The 13,072-nt window shown below is 52.6% G+C and overlaps 1 protein-coding gene across 2 annotated transcripts in view; it reads right to left on the bottom strand.

Moving 5' to 3' along the window:
- NOS1 (nitric oxide synthase 1) overlaps positions 1-9,163 on the bottom strand; it is a gene marked incomplete at its 3' end in the record, with an annotated part of 54,136 nt that extends 44,973 nt beyond the window's left edge. For both annotated transcript variants that reach the window (XM_081123467.1, XM_081123468.1), the window contains exons 1-2: positions 8,028-9,163; positions 1,197-1,323 (exon numbers count right to left, since the gene is read on the bottom strand). In XM_081123467.1, coding sequence (XP_080979593.1) covers positions 1,197-1,323; positions 8,028-8,752 — 852 coding nt within the window. In that variant the 5' untranslated portion in view covers positions 8,753-9,163. The remainder of the gene's footprint in view (positions 1-1,196; positions 1,324-8,027) is intronic.
- Positions 9,164-13,072: the final 3,909 nt, after the last annotated feature.

Below are 13,072 nucleotides of genomic sequence, written 5' to 3'. Positions count from 1 at the left end.
TCACTGGTTCCCCAACCAGAATGTGATGCTGACACTCACCTGGAAGCAGAGAAAAGCTTCTCAACAGATTCTGACATCTGGAAAGCAGCCAGCAAGCCCCATGTCCCCAGGAGTGGGGAAGCGCGGGGTCCTGATGAGGTGGTGGGAGTGGGGAGGGGGATTTCAATAGAAGGCATCTACCCGACTACCTGATCGCCTTTGTCAGCCAGAGGCTGGGGAGAGGGGCAGCGGGCTGGATGAGAGGGGAGAGAGCCAAATGGAAATCTCATTTCCCTCAGCCCGAGACCCCGTCGGCACCCACTAAGGACTGGCCCGATGCTTAATTAGTATCTGAAAATAGACATTCTGCCTGCAAGCAGGGCATGGTTCCTCCCCGTACCCCTTAGGAGAGCAGAGCAGGCAGGCAAGGGAAATAGACGCTTAATAAGAAAGCAACGCGAGAGGGCTTGATTCAATCTTAGGGTTTTGCAGGGAGAAGGGGACAAGCAGCAGTTTCTCATGTCATTTAGTCAGGGGAACATTTTTACTTAAGAGGATTATTAGGAATGGTGTCAAAATTCAATCCGAGTCTCAGTGGTCCTAAGAGTCACGCCTGCCCCGTTCCCAGTATTGAGCCCCACTCCTCAGGCTTGAAGTTCAGGGTTATGTTTTCCAAGCTCTCACTGTCTAACCGAGGTGGCCAGCCTGGCAGGAAACGGCCGGGGTCCTGCCGCACGTTGGAGGACAGGCTCGATGAACATGGCAGAGCCACGCAATGGAAAACTATGCAGCCATGAAAAAGAACCAGCCTCTCTTTACCTCCTAATTAGGGCTCATCTCCAATCTATGCTGGTAAGTGGAAAAACAAGGTACAAAACATGTATAATGTGCACTCGTTTGTGTAAAAAATGTGAAAATAGCCTGTGTGCGTATTTGTCCATCTATGCTGAAAGGATCGCGAGAATAACGACTACTGTTGGCCTGTAGGGAGAGAAGCTGTGCGGCTGGGATTAGGGGAGAGAGACAAACTTTTCACCTTGTGTATTTTATATCTTTTAAATTCAGAACCACGTGAGTGCCTTTAATATAGAAACAGAATTAAAATTTGAAAAATGGCAAGCTCACCAAGAAAACAAAACACAACAAAGCCAAACTCCGCATCCCGGGACAGGCTCCCGGCTTCAGCCCCAACACCCTCCGGGCTGGCAGACTCTTACCTGCTCCTTCTCGGAATACGGGTTGTTGAGGACCACGGGCACGCTGCCAGTCCCCCACAGGTCATTGACGACGTGGTCATTCTCCACGCCAAGGGGCAGAGGCTTGTGTGACTTGCTGTCCACGTCTCTGAAAGGCAAGGGGGTGGCATGAAGAAAGCACGAAGCTCGGCGTGGCCGGCTGGTTGCCCTGCGCTGGGATTCCTGGGTCAGTCCAGAGCCCCCGCGAGTCACCCACGTGGCCCTACGTGGAGCGAGAAGGCACTGGGTGCCCAGCCTGCTGCTTCGTGGCATTGCCAGCGACAGGTGGGAAGGCAGCCCCGTTGTCAAACACAAAGGTAAGCTCATCCACGTGGGCACAGGGGGCTGGCACACACCCACCTTTGTGGACTTCATTTCAGGGTGGCCGTGACATGGATTTTGCTCCTTCATACCCTCTCCCTCATTTCGTGGATCTAGGAGCAGAGGAAGCCCATCTCCTAGCACAACCCCTTGCAGAATCCCTGGACAACGGGATGGCAGTCAGACTTAATTGTGTAAGAAGTAGGAGGCAGGGGGGACAGGGAAGGAACCTAGTCCTGTGGGCCAGGGTGGTAAGTCACCCCAACGCTAAGGCGTTGATAACAAGACTCATGACACCAGCCAGGATAAACAGGAATGATTCTGAGAAGGGGAACGTAGCAACTAAAATAATAATACCATTACTAATGATGGCTAGTGTTTACTGAGCACTTTACATATCTTTTGGTTAATCTTTCTGACAACCCTATTAGATTATGAATATTAATCACCATTTTATAGACGGCAGAGGGGAGACAAAAGCTAAGTTGCTCAAGGTCACAGTATTCCAGCCTACTCTTCACATCCATTCTGAAGTGGAGGCTCTCATCATCATCATCATTTGTCATGATCACCATCACCACCATCACCATCATCATCACCATTATGGCCACCATCACCAGCATTGTCACAACCAGCATTCTCGCGATCATCGCTATCATAATCAACACCATCAACTTCTCTTCATCAGCATAATCACCGTCATCACCAGTGCTATCATCACCCTCATCATCACCATTGCCAAAAGCACTCTCACCATCACCACCATCATCACTATTATGGCCACCATCACCAGCATTGTCACAACCAGCATTCTCACGATCATCGCTGTCATAATCAACACCAAACAACTTCTCTTCATCAGCATAATCACCATCATCACCAGTGCTATCATCGTTCTCATCATCACCATTGCCAAAAGCTCTCTCACCATCACCACCATCACTATCACCATCATCACCATCATCACCCTCACCACCCTCACCATCACCACCATCACCACTGTCACCATCACCACCATCATCACCATCACCACCATCACCACTATCACCATCACCACTGTCAACACCATCACCACCATCACCATCACCACTGTCACCACCATCACCACTATCACCATCACCACTGTCACCACCATCACCACCATCATCACCATCACCACCATCACCACTATCACCATCACCACTGTCAACACCATCACTACCATCACCATCATCACCACCACTATCATAATCAACACCATCCAACTTCTCATCACCATAGTCACCATCACCATCATCACCATCACCATCATTGCCACCACCAGCATCATCATCACCACCATTAGTTAGTATCCTCATAGTCATCATCAGATGAGGAAACTGAGGCTCAGAGAGGTTAAATCAATAGCCTAAGTAACACAGCTAGTCATGGTGGGATTAAGATTCAAATCCAGGCCTGTTTCTGACTCTAGAGACTGACTTCTTAACCACGAAGGTTTCCTCACTCCCAGGCTTTGAACAAGAATAGGTTCAGGAGGAGGCTATCTCAGCGAGGGTCCACAGGCTGTCCCTCCTCTGAGATGGAGAGAAATCATGGCTGGAATGGGACTGACCTTGCAATAAAATCCAGACCTGTCCTCCCTCCCTCTGAGTGCACCCCTCCTGCTTCCTGACAACCTGCTGCTTTTCAACCCTCCCTCTCAGTGCTACTCTGACTATGGCATCTGCCTGTCTCCCAGCCTTGGGCACCATGGCTTGCTCTGGGGCCCACCTTGGTTTTGGTTCCAGGAGTCCAGGCTGGCCCTTATCTAGCCTTCTGTTCTATGTTCCCAGCTTGGGGACCCCTGGTCCTGTTTCCATAATTTCCTCCAACCCCTAACCTGGTGCCGACAGTCATTTGGGATAAATTAGAAGCCAGGGCCCAAGGGGGTGCATGGCCCTGAGCAGCCGCTCCAGCAGCTCATCCGGGTCCAGCCAGACCCCCCTCCTTGCTGTGATTCGCAGCGTTCTGGTGGCCGCATCAAAGCCACTTTGCTCCTGCCTGGAGAGCTCTGCAATTGTCAAAGGGAACATACTGTTTCACCCTCTTTAAAATGTCACCAAAACACACCGGGAGTGGCTCTTGATTACAGAACCCAAGTCAATCGTTTACCTACATGGTGAAAAACAGGAAGTGTCGATTGAGAGGGCTCCTCTAAATGTCACTCAGCTCCCTCTCAGCTCTGAAACTCCCAATTCAGTGACATCACACGACCATGAACGGGGATTTAGCACAGGAGGGTTAATATTGTTTGAGCATCTGTAACATACCAGGTACTTGTGCAGAAATTATTTCGTTTAATCTCAACGGATATTAAAAGCCCAGTTTTATAGATGCAAAAACTGAGCCCAGAGACGTTAGGTAAGTTTCCCAAGGTCCCACAGTGAGCACTCAGCAGAGCTGGGATTTGAAACTAGGTCTGATTGATGCTCGGCCCAGAGCCTTCCCTTTTTTAAAACAAAAAACCCCCACAAAAAACAGAGACAGGAAAAACTACTCAGGATGCTCACGCTAAGCAAGAGGCTAAAGAGCAAGTGATCCAACCTCGCTCGCAGAATGAGGCTGGTTTACAAAAATTGCAGGGTGCAATTACCTAGGCAACTCCGAAATGGCTCACGCGGCTTGTCTGTGTGAATCTACAGGGAGAGAGCCGCTTTTATCACTGTCCTTTTAAAAAAAAGTCTTCAACAACTTTGTTTAAATAATGCTTTTGGAGTGCTTTGTCAACACAAACTTAAGAATCCTGTGTGATTAGCAGGGGAAGGATTTTTTTAATATGGCACCATGGGGAACAAGCAGGTTGAGTTATTTGGCTCCTGTTTACCCAGGGGCCAAATTAGAAGTAAGTTTAGGTAGATTCCCAACCCCGAGTCTGTCAGTGAGAAGCAGATCTGAGGGAAATGCCTGGCTTATTGCTACAAATTCGCTCACCCTGGGACCTATGTGCTTGCTGGGGCAGTGTAGCCTCATGGTTAGGAACCCTGGCTGTGGACTGGATGAAGTTGGGTTCAATGCTCGGCTTTGCTGGTTATAAGATGTGCAACTTTGGGTATTTTGGACACTTAACCTTTCTGAGTCTCAGTTTGTTCATCTCTAAAACAGAGTTAATAGTAATAATGCCCTGTTTGCGGGGTTGCTACAACGGTTAAATGAGGTCAGGCCTACAGCGCTTAGCTATGGGGTACCTATTATCATCACTCTTACTACTAATTAGCTTATTGGGTGATCAGACAAACAGAGAAAGGAAAGCGCTGTGATTCCTCCAGCCACATTCTGTTGCCTGGTTTCTCTTGAGCTCTGGACACTCATTGTGAGATTTCTAGGTAGCACCAGGGCCGTGCTGTGTGACCCTGGGTAAGGTGCTTACCCTCTCTGAGCTTCAGGTCTATGAAAGGGGGCTAAAACCACATGTCCTACTTAGGGAGCCTCGCTCACATAAGGAGGTGGTAATCTGTAAGTAACCGAGCGCCCTGCAAGTGGAGAAGTTATCAGAGCACAGGGCAAGGCTGACCGGCTGGTCCAGATGGAGGCTGGACTGGGGACCTTGGCCTCTTTAGAACCCTCCTTCAGGGCAGCAAGCTGACAACCTGGATATCCTCTGACAGGCAGTGTTTTAAAGTGACCGCTCCCAAGTGCAGGAGGCTCCAGAAGCCCCGATTTCTCTTCCTTGCACTCCCTCACACGCTGCAATCACCTGACAGGGTCCACATGTCCCCTGGGATGAAGGCATGAGGCTGTGTCTAGACGAAACATTACTTCTCCCCCCAGGTAAGGGCCAGTGTCCCCTAACAACAGGACCAGGAATGCCCCATGAGGGACAGGGACAAGATGGAGCAGAATAAGTCTGTCCAAAAGGAAAGAGGGACGGAAGGAAGGGAATGAGACCGAGAGAGCAGAAGGTCAAGGGCACTGCTGAGAACCAGCCTCTGCTCAGACCCCAGAAGTCACAGACCAGTGAGTGTGACCTGGATGTGGGGTTCTAGGCCTGGTGGGCAGTCAGCCTCATTGTCACCTGTTCACCCAGCATCCAGGAGGCCAGTTCTGATCCCAACCCCCAAATGCAGCTTGGATGGAGAGGCCCCTGGGAGAATGCCTAATTTCCAGGCGGCCACATGCTCCAAGGAGCCTGAACTGTCCCTGGCCTGTCAGCCCCGAAAGTGACTCCGAAGACAATCTGTCTCTCCCTTTCCTGACCTGGGACACGGATTCTTAGTGAGGCACTTATTTCAGCCGCTAGGAGGCAGTCTGGCAATTTGCGGAGGCACTTGTGCTTGTCACAGTGGGAGGCAGGTGGCATCTGGGGTCACGAACATCCCGTAACACCAGGGACAGGCCAACACAAGGAATAAGGGTCCCGGCTGCCACACAACCTTTGGACATTCACACAGATTTTTTAAAAAAATGCTTAAATTTCTGAGCCAGGGTTCCAATTCGCTATTATGTATATATACAGCTTTAAAATAGACCGAATTTTCCAACGCATGCCACTGTTGCAACTAAATCAGAGAAAGGGCATCGTTTTATTGGGAGCCGTTCACCATTTCAGGAAATCGCATCACCAAGGCGACGACGCTGCTGGTGGCGTTCGAGTTGCCAAAACAACACACCTGTGTCAATCTGCATCCGACGCTGGCGTGCCTGCAGCAATTCTATGTTTAGGTGCAAACACCTGACCACTGCAGGCCTGAGCAGGCCTGAGCACCAATATAGTAAACGACAGGTTCTTTTATCATCAATTACTTTTATGCTCTGTGTCCTTTATTCTATAATTAGGGCACTATATTGATTTAAAAAATGTGAAGTGTGGGTACATTATATGATCCATAAATTACCTTCTGGTTAGTAAAGGGGATATTTAAAAATATTTAAGCCCTAGCAGGTTTGGCTCAGTGGTTAGCGTGCTGGCCCACAGACTGAAGGGTCCCGGGTTTGATTCCAGCCAAGGCATGTACCTCGGTTGCAGGCTCAATCCCTGGCCCTGGTCTGGGCGTGTGTGTGAGGCAACCAATCGATGTGTCTCTCACATCGATGTTTCTCTCTCTCTCTCTCTCTCTCTCCCCCCTTCCATTCTCTCTGAAAAGCAATGGAAAAAATATCCTCAGGTGTGGATTAAAAAAATAAAAATAAATAAAAATATTTGTTAAAAATGGGAGGGGGGGCTGGTGTGGCTCAGTTGGTTGGAGCATTGTCCCGTGCACCAAAAGGTCGCCGGTTCGATTCCCGGTCAGGTCACATACCTGCCTTGTGGGCTTAATCCCTGGCAGGAGACGTGCAGGAGGCAGCTGATTGATGTTCCACTCTCACATGGATGTTTCTCTTTCTCTCTCTCCCTTCCCCTCTCCCTAAAAATCAATCAAAATATAAACAAAAAAATGGGGCAGGGGCTTTGAGCCCACCATGGGCGTGAACCACTGAGCTTGGGGAACACGTGCTGTCATTAAATCTCATCCTCAAAACCGTTTACGTTAGTGGGTTTCATGGACTTGCCCTGGCTTGATTTCTCCCAAGTCTTACCTCCTGCAAAACAGTTTTTTTCTGCTGCTTTCGGTCAAACTGCATTACATGCAAGGTTGACACAAGAAAACCAGAGGCAGGGGCGTGATGGGTGAGGCCCAGGCGCAGCCTCCCGAGCTGGGAAATAGGTCTGACTGCCCATCAGCCTGGCGTGCCCGTCCCTTATCTTCAGGGAAACAAAGGCCGCCTCCCTGAGATGACGCTTCGAGACGCCGCTCGGGCCTAGCTAATAAAAGGGCTCCCGTTAAAGTCTTCCACGTTTGACACTCTCACTGATGCCTGGTGTCCAGCACCAGGGAGAGAGGGTCACACTGGCTCCTCGGAGGGAGGGCTCAGCTCCCAACGAGGGGAGGGATGTCTCCATGTCACACACGGAGAGTCCGACTCCTGGGGCTGGGGTGGGACTGCAACAGAGCCCCTGGATCATTCCGATGCCCATGACCCTGTGCCCGGCTGAGAGCCAGAACCAAGTGTATGGAACATCGAGCACAGCCGGGGTTCAGCTGCCACACGAGGGAACAGCCCCCACTCGGTGTCTCGCTGCTCCTCCTGTGAGAGGCGGTGTGGAGGGTCAGGAGGCACATAAAGGATTGCAAGGAGTGGGCTGGGAGGGAGGCGATCAAAGGGCAGCAAGTGACCCTGGTCTCCCCTCTGCCCGTGATTGCAAACATACCCATCTTGGGGGGTTGCCGGAGGATCACGTGGGATCAAGATTGGGAGACATGACGCCAGTTGCCATGACTAATGGCTCTGGGATTCACGGCAAGAGATACATCCCAGGGGCTCTGCCCATCCTGCCCTTGCAATTGCAATTTTAGGGGAAAGAGGCGAGGATGAGTGAGTGGCCGTGCCCGCGCAGATGCCGGGGACAGCTCAGGTTGGCTTCTGGGCTGCGAGGCTGAGCTGCGGTACATGCTTGCATGCTAGGAGCACGTGTGCATGCACACCTGTGGGGCTTACCTGTCCACCTGGACTTCCACGTCCTTTGTCTCCGCCTTGGCCGGTGCCCCTCCATTGATGCCTTTGTCACCAGTGGTGAGAAGGTTCAGGACAGGCTGGATCTCTTTGAGGAGTTCATTGTGCTCCCCGCTACCCTGAAGGGCAATCCCAGGATTCTTCTTGGCGGGGGCCTGGCCCGGGGGCCTGGGGGCCAGGCCATTAGCGTGAGCCAGCGAGCCAGCTTCTGGTCCATTGTCGAGGCCATGCTGTGGCCCATTGCCGGGACCGGTGGCCCCGTCCACTGCCAGCGCCTGCTCTTTGCAGGCTGACGACTGGTGTGACAGATCGACGGCTGTGGTGGGGGGACCCAGGGGCCGTGTCACCCGGATGGTCTTGGGGGTCCCGTCCCCAGTGAAGGTGGTCTCCAGGTGCGTGGTGAAGCCCTCGGGGCCCCTCAGAATGAGGACCACGTGGGTCTCGGAGGCAATGCCCCTGAGCACCTCCAGGGCGCTGTCATAACTCAGGTCCACCAGGGGCTGGCCATTGACCGCGAGGATGATGTCCCCGGCCTGGATGAGGCCACTCTGCTCTGCGGCGCCCCCTCGAATCAGGTCGGAGATGATCACGGGGGGCTTGCTCACTCGCTCCTTCACCAGGAACCCCAGGCCCCCCACTTTGCGCTTGAAGAGGCGGACAGAAATCACGTTGGGTTGGATCTGCTGAACACTGAACATGTGATTCTCCATGGTGCCCAGCGCCCAAGGGTCTGAGGACCTCAGTAATGTCGAGCCACGGGGACTTCACCAGGACGCGCCCAGCTTCAGGCTGTGCCGAGGAGCTGGGGGCTGTGCCACAGGGCCCGCGGCGAGTCTCTTGGGCTGGCCTGTCTTTGACGTCAACTTGGTATCACCCACTCATTGCTGTTCGGCTGTCGGTGGCATGATTTCACGCGTCTGCCTCTTTTCTCGTTCTCTGAGGGAATGATGGCTGATCAGGCAGGCGCCAGGAGCGGCGGGACGTGTCCCTAAGCGACAGGTCAGGCGCACTGCGAGGAGAAGTATCCGGTGGATGTGTCTAGGGGTGACGCATGCTCTCGGGGACTATTCTCTGGGCATCACCAGCCCGTGAGATGCAGATGAGATCTGGGCCTTCCCGAGCTGAAGGGAAGGAACAAGGGACAGGGTGGATAGAGTTAAAAAAGAGATCGAGGCGGAGTGCCCAACACCACCTTCAAAGTGGAGATGGCAGCTAAGGAGTTGAGCCAGACGACGCTCTGGGGTTCTGAAGCCAACCTAGAAATAAAATCGTTTTTCTTCGAAGAGGGTACTTTCCCAGTTAGCTTCAAAGTGCCTGGGTTCACCTCCATGATCAAAGCCCAGGACAACCACTGACATCAGCCCCAGAAACCAAAAGGCAAGACTCAGAAGACCTCTCTTATTTTTCCCACGCCGTAAGAAGCCACCCCTCCAACTTGTCACACCTGCAGCCTTTGTCTCTCTGTGTTTCACAAACATTTTGCATCCCCGGGTCAGGAGCTCAGCTGGCACGGATCTTTGGGCTCTCTGTTCCGGCCACTCCCAAAACCCCCCCGCAACAGACCCCTGGAGGAAGGGGGGCACGGCCTTCCGTGGGACCATGGATGAAAAGATGTCAGTTGGCCTTTGTGACCATTTTTGTAATTATCGACTTGTTCCCAGTTCAAAAGGACAGGCTTGGCCACCATTACAAACCAAATTGGGTAAAATAAATACCAAAGGCACGGGTCCACACAAAACTTTGGAGGACATATGTAGTCCACAGACCATACGAAACCCTAACAGAGACACATCAGGAAGAGTGGGCTGTGTACACCCCGGTGAACAGAAGCACATAGCAGGTGCTCAATGAGTGTTTGTTGAACAAAAAAGAAAAAACCCCAAAGACTAAATGTAGCAGACACTTAACTGAGCACAGACACTTCACGTACGATTTTTTTCTTCTTTGATTTGCACAGTAACCCTTCCAAAGACAAGAAGGCCAAAGCTTGGGAAGGGTCAATGACTTGTGAAGGTCAAGCAGAGAATGGTGGCAGAGGGAGGACCTGAACTCAGACTGGTCCCGCTCTTGAGCCCGAGCTTTTAAACGTATACCCTAGGTTTTTAAAATTTATATTCCAGTTATTTTTGCCATTCCCGCCGGTTTCCCCACACTCAGGGAAATGAGGTGTGGCTGGGGTGCCAAAGGCCACCAGGATGCTCTGGCCCAGGTGAGGTGTGTGTGCCCGTGGCATGTACACAGGGGGCAGTGATGTAGGTGTGTCTTACGTGTCTATGTTGGGGCAGGTGATCTAGGGCTGTGGGTGGACTGGGGACAGGCGGGGGACAGTAGAGAGCCCGTCCATCTCTTTCTTTATCCCCAGTGCCATCTCTATCCTGGCACGCCCTCTTCGGGCATCTTCACCACTCCTTAGCGCTGCGAGAGAGCTCCCGTCTGCCGCTACTAACAGAGCGACACTCACTCCCTCTTTTCCCTTTTAGTGGCTTCCCAGGGTCACCCCAGGGCTGAGGCAGATGACAAGCTCCTGCTGCCTCTGAGAGCAGGAAGTGGGTGCAGACACCCCCCCAACCCCACGAGAAGGAGGCACCACCTCCTGGGTCCCCCGTGGGGGGGTGCTTAGCGAGTGCAGCCTCCCCTTTTCGCAACTTGCACTACGTACCCGCCAGTGCCTGTGTGTGGGTGAGGGATTAATGACCACCCGGGCCCGGCCCGGGCTGCGATCTCCATCTGGTGTTGCTGTGTGTGTGTCTCTCTGTGTGTTCATGCACCGCCCTCACGCTGTGTCACCTCCCTGCTGTGTGTGTGAGTGTGCGCGGCCCGTGTGGAGACTGAATGTCTTCCAGCATCTTGCTGCCGGGGCTCTGCTTTGCAGGAAACCATCCAGAACCACTGTGCTCTTCCTGGCCGGGGAGAGGATCGGTCCCCCCTACCCCCTCGCTCCCTGAAGTCTCTGAGAGCCCCGTATCCTCCCAAACCCAGGAGGTTCACCATGCAGCTGGAGGCAAAGCCAGCTGGGACCCCCAGATCGCTCCTGAGTGTCCACCTTGGGCGCTCGGCTGAGGTCTTGAATTAAAGAAGGGGCTTGAAGGGGAGCACCTGGGGAGGCAAGGTCGCTGAGCTCCCTCCTTCCGCACGCTGGCTTGGGCCCGACTTTATCAAAAAACAAAGGGTGGACTTGGCTTAAGAAAAAGAAAGAAAGCGATCCACAAACCTCCCCGGCCTTGCCTCTCCCTTTCTCAGCTGTTTTTCAAATCAGACAGGGCTGTTGGCAGGTGCTTCGGAAATTGGGGTGCTGTTTCTCAGGCTTTAGCTCTGAAAAGGCGACTTGAAATTTGGAAGGAACTGGAAAGGGGCTGGGCTTGAGAGGCAAGGATAAGTCAGCGTCTGTTGAGAGACGGAGCGAGAGCAAGAGTGAAAGAGAGAGAGAGAGAGAGAGAGAACACAGCCCTGGGACTAAGTGAGTAGATTCTGAGCACGCACCACGGTCAATCCTCACCCTAATAACAACCCCACAATACTGGGTGTCTCTCCTTTTGCTTCCCACGGCACGCCCTCCTCTGCGGCCACATTTTCATTCTCGCCCTGACCAGTGTCATGTTTGACTATCCCCATTTTACAGACGAATAAACTAAGCTGCTGTAAGGAGACCCCCTTGTAGCAGCTTGCAAATGTCCGGTGTCCAGCAGGTTCCTCAGTCCTGGGCCAGCCTGGCCACGGGGAAGATTTTAAAGGCCCTTTCTGGCTCTGTGTGTTCCTGGGCGGGTTCTTTATTTTCTCTGGGCCTCAGTTTCCCGATCTGTATAACGGAGGCATTAAGTAATCACCACCTCCCAGGGTAACTGGAAGGACGGAATGAAACAGTGAGTGCAGGGCGCTCGGCAATGTCACAGAAAAAAAAAACGCTCAGAAAACAACGGTTCCTGTTATTGTTACATAATGCGTAATGTTTCGGGCTTTCTGGCTCACAATTTAGCTCACAATTTCTACTCCACTGCAGTCTTGCCAAAGGTACACCATGTGCCATGCAGAAGGGGGCCCTTTGTTTGAAATCACACCGAGGACTCTCACGACGGTCACGCTCTGGCGCGTTGACGACCACCCGGCCTCTGCCCCTCGGAGCTGCGATTTGGAGCAAATCGCGGGCACAGCATGGAAGCCACGCTCGGGCCCGGGCCTCGTTCACGCCGCTCCGTGGTCTCGGTGTCTATTTCCGTTACCTTGCAGCGAGGAAACGAGCGGCTGACTTTTGGGGATGGCTGCCAGAGACAAGGAGGGAGCCAAAATAGGCCAGCGTCTGCCACCACCACCTCGCTGCTGCGCGACCTTGGGCAAGCCACTCCCCACCCGGGCCGCGTTCCTGCCATCAGAGGCTCAGTGATGGTCGCGGTTTTGAGTGATTGAGTGTTTACTGTGTGCTGAGCATGGTGCCGAGCCCTCGGCATGGGTGTCCTGTGAAGTGAGAGCCGACAAGGTGATTGAGGTGGAGAGAAGCCAGCGAGGCAGCCCTGGGTCCAAGGGAGTGGACTCTGAGTGCTCACCAAGGTGAATCCTAATCCTAACAATAATCCCACAAAACCATGGCTCCCCACTTTCCCTCCCCAAAGCACACCCTCCTCGGCTGACAGTTTCACCCTCACCCTGATCAAGGTCACACTCGACTGTCCCCATTTTACAGATGTGGAAATTAAGCTACAGTAGGGAGACCCGCCTGTCCTGGCTTGCCTGTCGCTTTCCATTTCTAGCACTGAAAGTCGGAGGGTTTAGGAATCAGCGACAGTTGGGGGGGGTGTCTAGAGCTGTGCCACCCAATACAGCAGCCACTGGCCACATGTGGTCGTTGAACTCTGGAACTGTGGCTTGTTCCACTGGGATATGTCGTACGAACAAAACACGCATTGAATTTCAAAGACTAGCAGGGAAAAAGAACATGAAATATCTCAACAACTTTCAGATATCGATCACATGTTGAACGGATAACGTTTTGGATGTTTTGGGTTTAGCACCATGATTAGAAAATGTATTCACCTGTT

This window comes from Miniopterus schreibersii (genome assembly GCF_964146895.1).
Source record: "Miniopterus schreibersii genome assembly, chromosome: 20".
NCBI lineage: Eukaryota > Metazoa > Chordata > Mammalia > Chiroptera > Miniopteridae > Miniopterus > Miniopterus schreibersii.
Note: the sequence above shows the minus strand (reverse complement) of the source record. Positions and strands in the feature narration are given on the sequence as shown.